The following is an 18598-nucleotide window of genomic DNA, read 5'->3' as shown; positions in this document are numbered from 1 at the left end:
CTGAGAGCGGGACACACACATTGAAAATTTGAGCATGAACTCTACTAAGGCCCGATTGATGCTTGTCTAGTAAAGATTATTAACGCCAGCCATTTTAATGTAGTATGTTGTATGTTAAAGAGCTATTGTTCCATTTCACGTCATAATCACGCGGTCCAAATTCACTTGTGAACAAACTTGTAATATTTGCAATAAATAAACTGTGGTCAACAGAGATTGTGGAAAAAAAAAGTACATAATCCACACTACAACAAAATTCGGGCAGCATTGCTACTTTAAATCGCAACAAAAGGAAAATTGACCCTAAATTATTGGTAGGTGTGTCAGCAATGTAATTTGCAGTATTGTGCCATATTCCTAAAAGTTTTTTTTGTATACAGTTCTTAAAAAATAAATAAATCAGTGAATAGCTAGAATTGAACCCAAATACATTCACTAGTTTCTTGGGTGTTATTTAATAAAATATTTAGTCAGGAACATGCTAATATTCAAATATTGATACCACTAATGTGCAAGTTTGTATGTTTTTTTTTTGTTGGGGAGGAGGGGGGATTGTTTGCATGAAGTATGATTATGAGTAAATCAATTATGGTTTCTCATTATACAAATTGACTTGTTCTTTTTAACATTTTGCTTATTTGCTGGTAACTCTTTGGACAGACATACTACCTTCAGTCGTCACGCTTTTCTGTTAAAGTTGTCAGTCATTTACTGTATGGTGAAATGTTAATTATGGCTATAATTTGGGGGTGATTACAAAACAAGGTCATTTTCAAAATTGAAACAAACCAGATCTTAGATGTCAAGGGAGCAACCTAAGCTGAATAAGCATTGAAAAATGTATTTTTAGTGGTTTATAAAAAAATAGGCGACAGGATTTGATCAAAATAAATGGATATTTGAATTTTTTTGTTATCCTTCTTTTAAAAATGTCTTCCCTTCTCATAGTATTTCCAAGACTATTACCTGGATAGAGTTGTACCCCGCAAAAAACAGCAAGAATTTGGAAGTATATATTTATATATATAATTGACATCTATGCTAAAAGGTTTGTAATTTCCTACAGATGCCACTTGAGAGCAGCAATGCACTTTTTTTTTACTATTGACAAACTGAAGCTCCTCTTTAGTTGACTTTCTATTTTCCCCTAAAATGCGTATTTGTGTGAATAGCAAAAAAGTATGAAATGCGAGTGTGTGTACAATATGTGCACACATATGGCATCTGTTCTGATTGGACCTTACAATAAAAGGCTATATAAATAAAGGTCTAATTTGTTAAAGTATGCTCGCCAATATGAGCCGAACACACTTGGCAAAGTCCAAAAAATCCAGGCAAAAAAAATAGAAATAAATTTGTTTCCTCACTTTTGGTCAAGAATTTTCCTTTTTCTGCATCCCTGAATGTTATTTTAGTCAAATACCTTTGAACACAACTGTATTTATGAAGCATGGGTGTCCCCTGAGAGCAGTTATCCCCAAAACTCCGCAAGTTGTTCCACCGTCTGACCGATGATGCTGTTTGTAATCTACAAAAAAAACAAAGAATACTTATTTGCATTTGCCTTCTTCCGTCTCTTCAGACCCATCCGTCTGAAAAACCCAATTCCCCACCATCCCGCTCGTGTTTCAGTTTAGAAGCACTATTTTAGTGCAGTAGTTTCCCACCCGCTGACAGGCCTTAACCGGGAGAAGCGTCATGCCAACACCGATGTACGTAATATAAAGCAAAAAAACTAAAAAATAAACTGCGTGTAGTTTATCCGCTATTTTGGATTCTGTCATCAGAATTTGGATAATACTTATTGAAGCCATAAGGCTTTAAGATAAATGCATCTTGGCCATATGATGGCAAAAGTCTTCAATGGAGGCCTTCCCTTCGGACCCTAGCTGCTCTCGGAGGAGGTGGGCGGCGCCGTGGACGAGGACCGCCGCCGGGACGCCGACTGCGAGCGTTCGGGGCTGGCTTTGTCGCAAGGCTGGAGTTGCAACTCCAGGAAGTCTCTGTGCTGCTGGCTGATCACCTGGCTGATGAGAGCAGGCAGAGCCTGCAGGTTGCTCAGCAGAGTCTCCAACTTGGTCTCCAGCAGGGCGATCCGCTTCTCCATGTCCTCTCCCCGCTCGTTCAAGTCGGACACCATGTCGTACATGATGTTCTGAGTCTGGGACGGGGCAGAGAAAATGCGGCTTTAGCTGCTCTAGATCCAAACATTTTGCCAAACTGGGGACTACTGAGTTTCCCCGAGTCGAGCAATAGATAAAATAAGACTAAAATATGACTTCCGTTCACCTACATTCCCTTAGTCTACAAAATATGAATACGTAGTTTGACCTGAAGCTTGAACGACAGTTAAAAACAGAAAAGTTACTTTAAGCTCTGAATGTCATTTTCCGTGATGAAAATCTGACTGGAAGCTGAGCCAATTCAACAAAAAAACAATCTCAACACCATGACATGTTAATAGCTGATCGACAAATCCTAATAAAAAGCTGTAAACCCAAATGTAGTAAGAACTAACAGACTGTATCCAAACAGGAGTTAAGGTTAAAAGCTGAACAGTACGTCCAATATGGTTGGAGGCACATTCAATAACACCAGGGCATCACTTATCTTTACAGCTACTGTATACTTTCCCAAAAGCGGGCAGCATATTTGCCGGAAGAGACGCAGGCCATCGGGGCTCGTGTTATATGAGCGGGTGGGTACTCATGTTTGAGTACATTAGCTCATTTGACCTTGGGTTGACAAAAAAAGGTGTCGCTGACTTTTACAGCCTACTTTGGGGTTAGTCAGGTGCATCTGTTCATGAACCATTCCATAAAAATGCTCTGGCTGAGGAGGTTTAATAGAGAGAGTTAGAGAGAGAAAAATAGTCATCTTTTGAAATCGGTGTTACCCAAAAAATAAAAAAATAAAAATAAATAAATAAAAATTAAAAAAGTATATATATATATACATATATATACACATACATATATATATACACATATATATACACATATATATATACATATACATATATATATACACATATATACATCCATATACCTATACATATATATGGATATATACATACATATATATATATGTATATATATACATATATATACATACATATATATATATATACACAGATATATACATATACATATACATATATATATGTATATATATACATACATATATACATATATATATACATATATATATACACACACACACATATATACATATATACATATATATATATATATATATATATATATATATATATATATATATATATATATATATGTGTATATATATATATATACACATATATACATATCTACATATATATAAACATTTTTTTTGGCTGGCCACCAATTCAGGCTGACTGTTGTGAGGATAAGTAGTATGATAACTAAATGAATAGTAATATTCTTTCTCCATCTATGGAATCTTAAGTTTGAGTAAAAAAAGGAAAATCAATCAACAATAGTTTTTTGTTGTTTGTTTTAAAAACTAAGATGGAGAAAAATGTCAATATTCTCCTCTTGGATTATTTTTTAAATCTCTTTCATTAAAAAGAGGAAAAAAACTGTCAACAGCTTCTAATTAAATCTAAAATGCTGCTTCACACATACCCAGCCTGCAGAACTGACGTGGTATCTGTAAAGCTAAGGTTTTTGACAGTATTTTTAAAAAAAGTGGTGCTGCATGCTTTAAGGAGCAAATGTTGCTTAACATGTCAACAGTGACCCCCAAAAGGATTAAGAATCGGATAAAAACAAAGCAGAATCTGCTGACAACAAGACTGAGAATGTGTCTAGAGGGGGAGAAAAAAATCATTAGCCAGCGCTGAAAAGAAAGACTTTAAAGTGGATTTCTCCCATGTGGAACAGCACTGTTAAATAGGCTCCAGTAAAGACAAAAAAAGGCATTCAAGAAATTTCAATTTCAAAATAAAAAGCAACCTTATCCTACACAAGAGATATATTTGCTCCAAATACATTTGGGGAACTCGGGAATAAATGTCGTTTTGTTATTTATTGGAAAAGTGACATACAGTGAAATGTATCATATTTTCTGTGGCGGTGTCACAAAAAGAGCCAAGAAGCAGCTGTTGTGTGCATAAAAGCCATCTTGCAGCTGTTTTCATGTCATGACACAAAGCCAAATGTTCGAATTCATGACACTCTGGCCGTCATCCATTTTGACTGCAGTGTTCTTTTGAATGTCAACACTCTCTCTCTCTCTTTGGAGATGTGTGTGTGAGACTTATCAGAATCCAGAGTGTCTTTTTTTTTCTTTGCTGTGTCAGGTTGGCTTGTTGCCTGAGCTTTTTCTTAAAGCAGAGGGTGTCAAAGCCATCCTTGACACGCGCCACTTCGTACTTTTCGAAGGAATGTTGAGAATGAGGTCAAATGAACCAAATCAAAACAGGAAATTCTCATAAAAATACTAAATCAATATTTTTTTAATTTAAAAAAAATTGTATCTCCACCTGCTGCACATAGTTAGCTGAGCTCGACTCCAGCACCCCCGTGACCTTTGCAAGAGAGTGCTTTAAATGATTGAATATTTTTCATTGGCTTGGAGCTTTTAGTAAGAAAAAATACATCAATAAAAAGGTGAAAAGCGTAACTCAGAATTTTATTTGACCTATTTTATTTTTTATTAGAAAAAAAGATGGCGAAAAAGGTCAATATTCTTTTCTTGTTCATTTAATTAATTTTTATCTCGTTTAATAAAAAAAGGGCTAAAACAGTAAGTATCCTCTAATTAAATCAAAGAAACATCAACTAAATGCACACCACTCAAAATGACGCGGCGGACCGCGTTTGGCCCCCCATCCTCGAGTTTGACACCTGTATCTTAACGGTTCTATTTACTAACCCGCTCGGAGACAAAGCTTTGTAATTCTTCAAAAAAAATCAGACTACGCGCACATTCACACAAAGTCCGGTCATGAATGCCTAGCCATAAAACAGCGTGGGAAAAAAAAATACCATAGGGTGAGTGCGGACAACCGAAAAAGACACAAATGTGAAACACCTGTCTGTTCATTTGACACCTGTAGACTTTGGTTGAAGAACGAGGCGGCATGCGTCACAGCAACACACACACCCACCCACCCACACACACACACACACACAAAGTCTTTCCTGGTGTGCAATGCAGCAGAGAACTGTTATCGTCCGTATAGCTTACCTTGGCAAGGTCCACTAGAGAGTTTGCTTGGTCATTCAGCTTGCGTTGCTCCATTTTAACACTTCTCAATCTGAACACAAGACCATCCAGAGGCCAGTAAATGAAAGCTGCTATCATTAGGGGGGGTCGGAGGTTAGCTTTGTGCACACACAGGGCATACTGTACACACGCAGCACGGTCCCAGGACATGCACAAGGGTGTGTATGTGTCGAGAGAACGAATGCAAGGGGTTCGCTCTGTTTGGTTGGAGCTGCATGCAAGTGGAAAAGGAGCCTTAATGAGGGGAATCTTGACAAGCTCGACGCCAGGGGTGTCGAACTCATTTGTGGGTCGTGGGTCACATTCATGCCAAAGAGATCTTATTTGGCCGGAGCAGTTTATATTTGGCTAAAAATGTTAACGGCACTGAAAAAATCACGGGCTGTTTTATTGAATTGGACATCTATGTTTGTGAATGGCAAGCAATTGGTTAATTTTGCATCACAATTCTTCATCATTTACTTGTTGTAAATGTTGGATTATTTTCTATTGATTTTGGGGCATTTTAAGGGCGTTCTGCTGATTTCTGGGCAATTCCAGGTTACTTTCTGTTGGCTTTGGTACATTTGGTTCCTTGTTAACTCATTGGCTGCCATTGACGGCGTCGTTTTGACTGCAGGGCACGAAAAAAATCGCATGTGATTGCGGTGAGGTAATTGAGCAAAGTATAATTCTCTAAATCTTGTTTTTTACAGCAATTGTGCCCCCTAAAAAATGAAAGCATTCGATTATGATAGAACTACCAAGTGATCCCTCGGGCCGGATTGGACCCATAATGGGCCACTTCTGGCCCACGGGGCGTACGTTTGACACCATTACTCTACACTCACTTCATTAACGCGAACAGGACGGCAGCTCCTGTTTGAAGTGGAGTCCAATTGAATCAGTAGTGTATTTTAATATGGCAGAGGTCCAATTGCCACTTGACCAAGATGATATAAGTCCTTTACATTTGTGAAATTAGTTTTGCACATTTTCATACTAAAAGGTTTTGACTAACCTTTAAGAAAAGACTGGACCTGCAAAGCAAAAACTTACGCAATCATTTTCAAGTCTTTGTTATGACTCAGGTTGCTAAAATATAAAATGGACAGTAGGTTTAGATGTCCGTGTAATATTAAGTGAAGTACATTAAATATTTTAACCATTGTATTTAAAGAAAACATTCTATTGGTCAGGAATTCCATAACACATTTTTAAATTAATTTACATTTTTAGATGATCAACTCAACTAAATTTGACAAACAAGACAGTATTTATTCCTATTAAAACTCCTAAAATACACATTTTTTGGACAATATTTAAATAAATTGAAAAAATTTAAATAAATGCTTTTTTCTAAAGCACTGATTGATGATAGATGCGCATTCTCGTAAAAAGGATTACAGATCATTATTAATCAAAGATGTAAGTCCGCCTACTGCTTGTTGCTGGCTGGCTCCAGCACCCCCGTGATAAATGGCTTGGAAAATGAATGGAGGAATACTTTTGCCAAAGCTACAAAAGACATAATGCTCATCGGCCTGTTAAATGTGCAATGGATTTTTAACTGCAGGTGGGAATAAAAGATAGCGGCTTCTAGCCTGAAAATTCCACTAGGTTAATATACGAGTCAATGCATATTGAATTTCTTTAAGTACTAAATGAGTTAAACTATTTGAGCCCTTTTCAAAACGCAATCTGCATCAAATTTGTTTTGCACTTTAACTCTCCTTTCTCCGCTAAACATAATTGGAGTCAATCGCCAGTGGTAAAGTGTTTTTAAACCCTACAATATTTAAAAAAGAAAGCGCATGTGAAGGCTGGCTTCAAAACAGTGTAATTTACATTTAGCACCATTTCAAAATGTATGATTTCTACATCAAACTAAACATCCTTGTATAAACTTTGAATATGACCTGTATGGTGAAATGTGGTATTTTCTTCATGACATGGGGATTCTAATCTTTTTTTTTTTATTATAATAAAATAATTTTACTATTGTTTGACAACTGTCAAAACTTGACTCACGGGTTAAAACAATTCTATTTTCAAGAAAAATCCATCCAAATCTTAGTGGTTTTGGCTTAACGTAACGTGCATTTGATATGTTATTGAAGTCCTGCAAAGATGCTTTTCTCAAATCTGCCCCAAAACTACACCCCACTTAATAATTCACCTGTCCTGTTTAATTTGCTCTTCTCCTCCCCTTGACCTTAAGTAAAACAGCTGTGGCTTTTGGACCATGTCTGCTTTTTGAAAAGAACCTCTCCTCGGCAAAGCCCAAGATGGATTTAATGCACTTATGGGATCATTTGGTTATGGAAATGGAAGCCCGCCGGACCACAAGGGAACTAAATGTGCTGATGCTTGTTCTCTTCCAATTGCTTGAGAAGCGTCTTTGTCTTGCAGACAGGCTCACGTGACCGGCAGAAGGCGCCAGAGAGGGCCACAAAAGAACAATTCCTGATAGGAGCCCCCCCTAGAATGAGTCATATTCCCAAAAATCTGACATTTCCCATCTTGTTGACCGATCAAATATGTGCGCCAATTTAAATTAGGACTCGGCCAGGTGACCGATAATGGTGAAAAGGTCAGTGAGGGTAACGGCGGTAGACCGCCTTGGCCTGGCTTTATTCCCTATGTCCTAAAAAGCCCCCACCCCCCAAGCCCTCAGCCTCGATCAATCAGCCGTCACGGACGCTTGTGCATAGGAAGGGCCTTTCTAAATCTGCTTGCTATTCATCAGGAGCGCTCGGCGACAAAAGCTCTCGGCCAGTCACGTCCGCTATTCCTATTTATTTAGCCTTTTATCGTTGACCCTCTTCATTATTTTGTCAGAGCGTAAACGGACGACTCGGACGTTGGCGTACTTTTATCTGAGCTGACAGTTTTACAGTATCTGTCACAGGGACGGGCAAATGATGGTTTTGACCTGACCTTCCTCTCGGGTCAGATTCTCCCTTGCGTATCTCGTGGCTAAAAGACACTGAGCTGCTCTCGACTTGACTTCCTTGTTAACCTTGGGGACGGGGAGGGACGGCGTCACAAAGGGAACAGCTCTGATATACTGTAGGACAGTCTAGATTGATATAGACATTATAGTTTAACACTAAGGCATCAAAAAAGGGGTTTACACGTATGTTTTGAATGAACAAAAGTTCAGTCCTTGTGCTTGTGTTAAAAAATGAATACGGTTCAATTGTGGTGTACATTTCAATCACGTAACCTTTAAAAACAACTTTTGTCAGTGCACAAACTGATTAAAATGATGCATACATTAGCTACCTAAACAGAGAAGTCGGATTAAATAAGCACATTTCATCTAAAAAATGTCTTTAAATGAAATCAATCTGTGGTGAAAAAAGTTTGGGACCACATAATGTAAAAAATATTTTTTTTTCTAAGGTTACTTGGAGTTTTACAGATGAAAGATCAACACTTTGTATCATTTTGCATGCTTAATATTCATGCAAATAAAAATAAAATAAATTTCTTGCCCAAGTGCTGCTGACCAATTAACATGCGATTAACCATTATAAGTTCCACATGGAATGTGTGTTTATGTTAATTTCGTAACAAATAAAAAGTGAAGTAGTAACAAAAGAGTAAAAAACATTTATGCACTTCTGATTTTTTTTTTACTAATGAAAAAAGCGAATTATAGCTCCCAACCCCTGATGAAAAAATGTAATATTTGCAAGTCAGAATAATATGAATGACTGTATCTTAGCCAGAGATATATGAATCATGCTGGTCATAACACCGTGCCTCACATTTGATATGTTTCCTTCCAAATGATTTGCTGTGCACGCACTAAATTTTATCCTTAAAAAATGCCGAAATGCATGGCAGCTCCCGCAACCATATTTTCGACCGTGTCGTCCAACAGAGAAAGAGAGAAAATGGAGGCTGCAAATGTAGGAGCAGGCCAAACAATGGTTCCACACACCGAAAGATGACCCCGAGCCCTGATCCGACTGACAAAACTGTTCAAAAAAACGGTAGGGAGAGTTGAAGTGGCTAGCTATAGAGCTCTAGTCGTCATCCTTTGGTACATGAAAGCACAGTTGATTGGAGTTTAATCAGTAGCTTTCTGATTAAAGATCAAATTTTCATCACACCCATGCAAAAATGGAAAGAACACCCTCCATCACTGATAATTGAAATTCACTTGCCGAGTATGTTGTTTGCACTACGCAGTGTTTTTTCTTTTTCTGAAATCCTGGTAAAATCAGTTTGATTGCAACACAACATGTGTTATCACAAACAAAAAGAAAAAAAAAACCTGTGGGATGAATTTCACTTATCAAATGAGGGCGTGTTATTTTTTTAAAATCACACTATCGAGTTGGAGGACAAGCTCTCGGTTGCATGCACACGACAGGTCTGGATCTAAATGGGAGGCGAACACTTACTTTCGAGCTCTATTGCATTGAGTGTGGACAAACAGGAAAAAAAAAGGAAACATGAAGTAGACAAATGAATTATTGCAACATCATATAGACATATTCAGATGGCAAAATAATCGGTTGCTCTCAAGCAGGGGTGTCAAACTCAGTTTGGTTGGCGGGCTAACAAGATCTTGCGTGGGCCGAACCAGTTTATTTTTGCTGAATGACCGAACGAACTGAAGATAAGCATCCATAGCCAATTTAAGAGAATTGAGTTCATTTTGCGTCACTTTTTTCTTCTCACTTCCATTTTGGATCCTTTTCTACCGATTTTGAAGGACTTTCTAGGAAGCTTCTTGTTCGTTTGTCAGTTCCTGCTGATTTCTGGGCATTTCTAGGTTACTTCCTGTTGGTTTTGCACCATTTTAACGTTCCTTATCAACTCATTGAAGGCGCTGGGGCGAATCAACGAATGTGATTGCGGATAGGCAATAGCGCAAAATGCAGTAGCACAAAATGCAACTTACAAACATCTGTTTTTTTGCGGCACCCATATCGAAAATAAATACATTCTGTTGGTGCAGTACGAATCAGCTAGAAAATGCCCGTCAGGCAGAACAAGCCCGCCCAACTAGCGAGCCCCTTCCAGCCCACGGCCTGCACGTTTGACACCCCTGCTCTTGAGTCTGGCTGCTGCGCAAACCTCATCTCCACCGTCTTGACTTATTGCTCCGGTAACCACAATGTTATCTCGCTGCAGTCTTACTTGTTTGCTGCTGCGCTTGCTCTCTCCACTGCAGCCAACCCCCCCTTTCCACACACACCCACACACCCACACACATACATCGAAGCAACAAAAACAACCTCTCTGCTGACGTCAGGACGCTCACGCTTGGCCAAACAGACAGACGGTGCCTCAAAGCGTTAACGGCCCTACAGCTGTTAGCACCTCGCATCCTTTACCGCCACGAGGGAGGACGAGTCACAGTGGTGCGATTTGATGTTTCACATTGCCGCACAACACGTTACACAGGGCATTCTCAAAGTATTCCAAAATCCTTCTGCACTTTTTGGTTTTAAGCACTCATTGCACTGCTTGAAATTGTTATTTGTTTTACTCCTTATCCACCAGTACCTCATCTAGATGGACATCCTTAGTGTTCCCAGTGTGCCAACATTATTGCTGAACATTTACTAACACTGTTGTTTAAGGCTTGACAGCTGTTTTATTTCCGAACTAATTTTGATTTTAATTGATTTCAGGGTTTTTTTTGCCTCTTAACATCTTACAAACTCACTATGTTATTAAAATATGCACACTACTTGCCTATCCGTTATAAAAATAAAAACAGTGTTAGATGAACATCGCAGTCATGCTAGTTTCAGTGTGTGCCAATATTTGAAGATTTGTATTCAAACAAGCACATATTTTAAGTACAGCGGTTTACATATTTTCGGTAATCCTACAGTTAAAAAAAACATGCATCCCAAATTTTTTTAAGCAGCTGCCGGACCTATAACAACAAGAATGGTGTTCCTGTCTGCACAATTACAACATGAAAACTCTCCGAATGCAGCGTACAATCCATCTGAATCTCTCCTAACCCACCGCTTTGATTTGCTCGCTGATGGCTATTTCCATCCCACATTCATCCCGATCTGAGCGTGGCATCCACCTACGGCATGTGACAATCTCAAAAGGATGCTTCACACAACACCAACAGATCTTTCCTTCCAATCTCCTTCCTTTATAGTTTTAGCCTTAGCTGGAGGGGACCCATAAGAGGTCTGCTATCATCATCACATCAACGCTTCAAACCCTGAACACTCAATGACACCTTGGAGGTGACCGTAATCCGAACACGCGGCGCAAAATGCGGGTTGCGGCAGCAGCGGCAGACATTTTGTCTCGTAACCGGTCTAAAAAGCATAACGTGTCAAATGGAGGTCACAGACAAAAGCCCATTTAGAGACATCAAAACTACATTGGACCCCCGAGTTACGACATGAATCCGTTACGGAATTGCGATCGTGAGGCGAAATCGTTGTATGACGGACAATGGAAATTGTAGTTATAGTTATGAAATTAAAGTTTGAATTAAGAACGTGAGATTCACACATAAAAAGCCATTTTAGAGACAGACCAGCAAATTAATGATGCAGTGACACCAACCAATAGCAGACCAGTATTTAAGTTACCGTATTTTCACAACTATAAGGCGCACCGCATTATAAGGCGCACCCTCAATGAATGACACATTTTTCCATATATAAGGCGCAATGGATTATAAGGCGCCCTGTCTATTTTGGAGAAAATTTAAGACTTTTAAGTGCGCCTTATAGTCGTGAAAATAAGGTACACCAATCACTAGCAGACCAGTATCTTCGTGACACATACCGACCGCCATTTTTGAATTTTGGAACGTTTTGGCCGCGTGAGAGAAATTCTTAGAAAAAAAGCCGTAACAATGGGGATGAAAAAAACTCTTGAACTTTTGTAAGGTGAAAAAACCTAGGTAGGGCCGCTGTAACCCGGGGGACCACTGTGTAGAGAACAACCAAACACACAAAGAGCAGCAGATGTCGTGGTTCACAACTAAATAAGAGCACACTCAGTCACCTTAACTCTAACAAAGCACTGCGCTGATTGCCACCGAAAGAATCCTTTGTGTCAGTGGAGAAAAACACACGCAAGGTGAGGCTACGATCGATACTTTAGTGGAGTCGCAGCGCACTTGGGCTGTCCTCGGAGGCTCGGGCCGAGGTAAGAGTGTGAACGAGCCCATTGAAAAAAGCATAAAAAGTAAACGTCCAGTTCAGCCTGGCACTGAACTCCACGCATTAAGAATGACAGCCCTCCACAAATCGATACTTTGGGGAAAAATGACTCGGGATTGTTTTTCCACATCCGCGGCAACCCACTCACATCCACACGGCGACAATGTTTTTACATATCCCGTTGAAGAAAAAGCCTTTTCGTGGATTTTATGCTGACTTCCCCAACACTGCTTATCATATAAATGGATTACAAGACTCACTTTATCTAACGTGGCGCGAAGAGTGATTTACATATATTCATCCGTTTTGCATAGTCTAGCACTAGCAGTGTAGAGACCCCGCGAAACCAGATCAGCTCCTTAGCTGTGAAAATGAAAGCCAGTCAAGGTGGGGGACAAATTCACGTACATGTGAGAGCTCATTTGCTTTGCTACAGGTGTCAAACAATTCAGGATTCGGGTGCGGTTGGATGGAAAAGTGGCGGCGGAGTGCGTGGGAAGCACCTACTGATGAATGGCTTGGAGGAATTTCCTCTGGTGCTTCCTGACTCTTGCATGGTCCATCTTGCGCACCAGTTTGGTGTTCTTGTAGATGAGCCACGTCTCCCTGAGAACATTCGCAGCTGTATTTTTCACCTGGGAGGGTGAGGGAAAAACCCACGCTTGAGTGATAATCCCAACCAACTCTGGAGCTCCGTTTGCAAGCGGGAGGGATGACTCACTCTTTTGGTGAGCTGGGTGTCCATCATGAAATTGTGAACGTGCTTTTCAGCTTTGGTTAACTCCAACTTCTTCGCTACCACAGCCACCACCAGGGCAGTGCACCCTGCACCCTGAGAAATAAGCAGTAAAGTGTCATGTCATGATGTTGTTCATTCGCTGCTAGCCATCCAGCTTCAAATAGACTGGACGCCTGCTGGCGACAAACTCATTTAAATTCAAAGTAGACGGATTAAAAGAACGAAATGACTGCAAACGTAAATAACTACCAAGTATCCCACAGGATTGTTTTATGGTTTCAATGTGTACTCTGGCTGCTCCCACACACCTTAATCTGACCTATCTTCCCTCTACCAGGGGTATCAGAGTCGGGTTGGTTTGCGGGCCGCTTTAACGTCAACTTGATTAAACGTGGGCCGGACCATTTTAGATATAATATTTCGATATATTTTTTTATAAATGGATTAAAAGAACTGGATTAAAATCCCTGAATATTCAGGTTTTTATAGATCTAAAACAGTGTTTATTTGAGCTTTTTTTATATATATTTTTAGATTTTACAAAATATTTTTTGAACTAAAAACACAGAAAAAATGGATTAAAAAATTACAATTATTGATTTAAAAGGGGGCGATTCAGGAAATTTAATATATATCTATACTCTTCATTTTAATTTGATCCTAAAACAGACAGTCGGCACTCATGATTTACTTTCCCGGGCCATACAAAATGATGCGGCGGGCCAGATTTGCCCCCCGGGCCGCCACTTTGACACATGTGCTCTACACCATCCTATTGGTTTCTAAGGTACCCCCTCCCCACGTGGAAACAACAATTGAGAATCGTAATTTTCTGGAACAAAATGGAGCCTATGTGGCATATACAGCACTAGTTGTAATGAATTTAGTATTAGTTGTACATAAGTATATGTACTGTATGTACATGCAGTATGTGCAGTACTAACTGCAATTGCGTGAGTCAATTGATGTAGTGGTAGAGCAATAATTGAGTCTGTGTACTAAATATTTTAATAGGGGTGGTAATACATTTTGGTGTGCATTTACTGCAATAGTACATCTAGTAGTCCATAGTTTTTATTTTTATATCATATACATGGGGTTGTAATATAGGTATAGTTGTAGTAGTAGGTGTAGTGGTTAAAGAAATAAATGCAATAGTTTTAATAGTAGTAAGTGATGTAGCCATACTTTTAGTTGATGTAGTAATGCATTTACTAGATGCAGTCATAGTAGTTTACAAAATCCACTGTAGTGACTGTAGTAAGTACAGTTTTTAAAGGTGGAGTAGTGTGTGGTAGTAGTACATATGAAGATCAAGTAGCAATAGCAAGTAATAATAGGTCATTGACAGAAATAAAGTTGAAGTAGAAAATGTTTGAAATGTTAAATACAAAGGTCCAGCATACTATCAAACCCATTGAAATGACTAAAGAAGCGGTTAAATCGAAAAAGGTTTGTTTTTTTGAGCATATTCAGCAATGTCAGCCTGGGAAGAAAGGGAGAAGTTTTGGGGCTGTGACATTTCGGCTCTCCACTGCCTAAAGCAAGATCCATAAAAGCATGCTTGGTCGAGCTTACTGTGAAAGAACTTAAATCACCAAACAGCTTTGGAGTGAACAAGAACAGAGGCTGCGGAACAGGCCCTCGCTCTGACCTCACAGTTCAGGATAAATGGACAACATTTCCCACAGAAAGGAGTGAAAAGCAATTCCATGTTTTCTTCAAGTTTGATTATCTCAAAGTAAGGATATGATGTACTCACCATAATGCCAGTGAGGAGGCAGACTCCTTTCCCGCAGTATGTATTTGGGACCATATCTCCATATCCAATTGTGAGGAAGGTGATGGAGATCAGCCACATGGCCCCAAGAAAATTGCTGTTTGTCTCTTGGTCGTCGTGGTACCTGTAATAAACAGTACTATTACTTTTGCAAGGGCGTTGCGAGCATTGCAGCCAAAATAATATGAATTACAACAGAGGCGTCCAAGCTTTTTTCCTCACGCATTAAGTTAATAAATGCCCAGAGACAGCAATAAAGTTTGGAAATTCACACTGGCAAATGCTAGAATGATCGCAAATGGATTCTATTTTTACAGCACGTTTGTTTAATTAAAACAAAATACTGAACTTTAACGTTCCTCTAGTGATTTTAACAAATTTACTTGTAGTGAAATACACCATCGGCAGAATTAAAGAATCTCGTGTAGGCCATGTTCAATGATATTTTCATCATTTAAAACCTGGGGCCTCAGTTTGAACACACCCGAATTAGAGTTTTTATGAAGAAATAACTACCCAGAACACATTGCATTTGACCTTTTCGATTGAACAGCCTGAAATACCGTTAATTGAGCTCCTAGATACATGGAGGTGATGTATTTTTATGCCTTATCCATGTTTAATGTGGAGAGGCGCAGCGTAGCGTGAGGAGAGGAGGAAGAAAAAAATAAAATAAAAACATAAAAAAAACAGATCCGGGCACCTCTCGCAAGCTCTCACGGTCCACGCCGCGATGATCCACAGCGAGATGGTGAAGACCAGTAGCACCGTCCCGGGACAGATGGTCATGAGGGTCTTCATGACGAAGCGCGTGTTGAAATTGATCTTGTTGAGCGCCCCGATGCTGCGAGACGAAGCGTCCGTGAAGAGCTTGCTGTGCAGCAGCATGACGCGGGCGATGAGGTACAGCCGCAAGAACATGGGGATGGACAAGATGATGTCCACGTCGGCGTCCGTCTGGGATGGCACGTAGGTGAAGGCCAGACGGGCGTTCCAGGTGAAGGTGTAGTTTCCCGGGATGGGGTGGATGGCGCACACCAGGATCTCCAGGCAGATGAAGAAGATGCGCTCGTACGTCATGGCTATCCTCCAGTCGTCGGCCGCGTTGTCCACCATGAATAACTGTTGGCAAAGCGGCCAAGCTTTTCATCATTTTGACACGACGGCCAACGGGAAATCATTAAAGTCTCTAAACAATATGCCACTAATGGCCCGAGGTCATTAAAGTACATTTCTCACCACACATTACTCAAAGACGCTTATTTCAGTTTTGGCCCAAGACACGTTGTGATGGAGACGATTGATTTTGAATCTGTTCTCGGCGGACCCTCGGAAAGGCGTACCTGCCTAAAACCCGATACCCTTTGTAGACAAGATCTAAATGAGAAATTTCCTCCAGATCCCACAAGTCTAACTTAGCCGAATAAATTACATATTGATCTTGTATCGACAAGGGCGTATAAATTAATGAAAAAGAACACTAATGTTTTACAACGAATGGGAATCCAAAAGCCCTTCGCCAAGGAATTCCGTGCCTATTTGAGGATCAATAAAACAGCGCGCAGCATTTCATTTTGACGATCTGCAAACCAATAAAACGACAAGCCAACGTTCGTTCGATTGGGAAAAGCAGGAGAAGAAAGGTATAGGAATTAAAAAAAAAATTGGGGTGCAAATGAACTGTTTACAGAAAGCGGTATATTTATATTATATGTTCGATATTGTACTTATAGTCATTCTTGCATCATGTGTGTTTAAACTCGATAGAAGAGCTTGAAAAATGTTGTAAATAAAAAACTGACAGCTCTTTTTAACAAAGATCAGGGTGTCGAATCAAAACTGATTTTAGGTCTTTCTCAAACATGATGGTGATAGACGTCCAATTTATTTGAACCGGGAAGACTGGTTGTGAAAGCTCATGATTGAGTGCCAATGATAGCTCAATTCACTTTGGGATTGGCAGTGAAATATGACTACTTAAGGTACTCGGATGATTCGCCGAAAGACGTTTGGCCGACGGACGTTTGGCCGACGGACAGGTCGCCGAATGGACGTTTCGCCGAACGTTCATTTGGCCGTTCGGCCAAATGAACGTTCGGCGAAACGTCCATTCGGCGACCTGTCCGTCGGCCAAACGTCCGCCGGCGAAACGTCCGTCAGCGAAACGTCTTTCGGCGAATCATCCGGTCACGCTACTTAACTGTTAATTGTAGTGAATGTGTTAAAACCTAAAAGAAAAAATATAATCCGGCGGTATAAGGATATCGAAAATAGACAAACTTTGCAGAATAGTGCTCGGTGACAGCTAAAAAATAAGCTAAATAAGACATCTACTCAAAATAGATTGGACATCCGATGTGGTCAATCGCAGCCAATGAATTGGATGAGAAAGAATAATTTGTGCATGAAGGTTTAATAAACAAAAACAAAAACATCCATCAAATCTCGAACAGCTCTTTGTTTTTGGCATTCCTATAAAAATAATGCAAGCCATTTGACTAAGTGGCCTTGGCACCAAATGCAAGAAAAGCAGGCACGTGCATTCCAATGCCAGCACCTTTTGGCTTTTCTCCCCCTTCTGCGAATTCTCTCACTACTCGAACGCTTTGAATAAAACAAGAGCAGAGAAAGGTGCAACATTAGGAGCGTGCCGTCAGCATTTTCATCGAGTTGCACCGACGCAAACATCTGCTACCGCCACATTAAGCGCTCTCCTCCGAATGGAGGGTGCCAATGACCACCGGTGAAGTCATCCCTGCGGGGACCTGAATGTGCCTGTAATTTAACACCCTTCATCACTCCCACAAACACCCACCATGGCCCCTCCTATCCACTCTTCATCATTTTCAGTGCAATTTACAGCTATCGACGAAGACCCGGCGCATTCACCCCGAACTAATGGCGGCGGTGCGATCACGGTGCGCTTTTATCGCATTTTATACACTATCTAAACCTCGTCGTACTGGAGATAAGTCCATGAAACGGCGCTGGCTACAACTACATTTGTCAAATAGATTTCCCCAGCCCTTTAGAGATGCCAATAAGCACTCCTCTGCTTGGATGTTCTTGCTGTCAGAATCAGCTGTCAGCAGATATTACACAAAATGTATCCATCAGCAAACATACGGCGCGATTTCTTTGCCACCAGAGTCGGAACCCATGGGGAACAAACAAACACGGGTTGAATCCAGTGTGGTCTGGCAATGTAAACATTACATTCTAAGCCTTAGAATGTAATGTTTACATTGCCTTAGAATCTAAGGCAAGGGTGTCAGACTCGGGTTGGTTCGCGGGCCGCTATAACGTCAACTTGATTTCATGTGGGCCGGACCATTTTAGATATAATATTTAGATTTTTTTTTAAAATTAAAAATGGATTAAAAGAACTAGATTAAAATCCCTGAATATTCAGTTTTTTATAGATCTAAAACAATGTTTATTTTAGCTTTTTTAAAAATATATTTTTAGATTTTACGAAATGATTTTTGAACTAAAAACACAGAAAAAATGGATTAAAAAATTACAATTATTGATTTAAAAGGGGGAAAATCAGGAAATTTAATAAACATCTATACTCTTCATTTTAATTTGATCCTAAAACAGAAAGTCAGCACTCATGATTTACTTTCCCGGGCCACACAAAATGATGCAGCGGGCCAGATTTGGCCCCCGGGCCGCCACTTTGACACACACACA

The 18598-nt window shown here is 39.9% G+C and overlaps 1 protein-coding gene across 6 annotated transcripts in view; it reads right to left on the bottom strand.

Moving 5' to 3' along the window:
• Positions 1-1422: 1422 nt before the first annotated feature.
• kcnn2 (potassium calcium-activated channel subfamily N member 2) overlaps positions 1423-18598 on the bottom strand; it is a 33696-nt gene continuing 16520 nt past the window's right edge. For 3 of the 6 annotated variants that reach the window (XM_077622479.1, XM_077622475.1, XM_077622476.1), the window contains exons 3-9: positions 15606-16024; positions 14885-15026; positions 13105-13215; positions 12891-13018; positions 9630-9638; positions 5194-5263; positions 1423-2161 (exon numbers count right to left, since the gene is read on the bottom strand). In XM_077622479.1, the coding sequence (XP_077478605.1) occupies positions 1886-2161; positions 5194-5263; positions 9630-9638; positions 12891-13018; positions 13105-13215; positions 14885-15026; positions 15606-16018 (1149 nt within the window). In that variant the 5' untranslated portion in view covers positions 16019-16024 and the 3' untranslated portion in view covers positions 1423-1885. Of the gene's footprint in view, positions 2162-5193; positions 5301-9174; positions 9183-9629; positions 9639-12886; positions 13019-13104; positions 13216-14884; positions 15027-15605; positions 16025-18598 lie in introns of those variants that run through there. The other 3 variants (XM_077622480.1, XM_077622478.1, XM_077622477.1) reach the window with 3 other exon arrangements.

The sequence above is a fragment of the Stigmatopora argus genome, chromosome 16, assembly GCF_051989625.1.
Source record: "Stigmatopora argus isolate UIUO_Sarg chromosome 16, RoL_Sarg_1.0, whole genome shotgun sequence".
Classification (NCBI taxonomy): Eukaryota; Metazoa; Chordata; class Actinopteri; order Syngnathiformes; family Syngnathidae; genus Stigmatopora; species Stigmatopora argus.
Note: the sequence above shows the minus strand (reverse complement) of the source record. Positions and strands in the feature narration are given on the sequence as shown.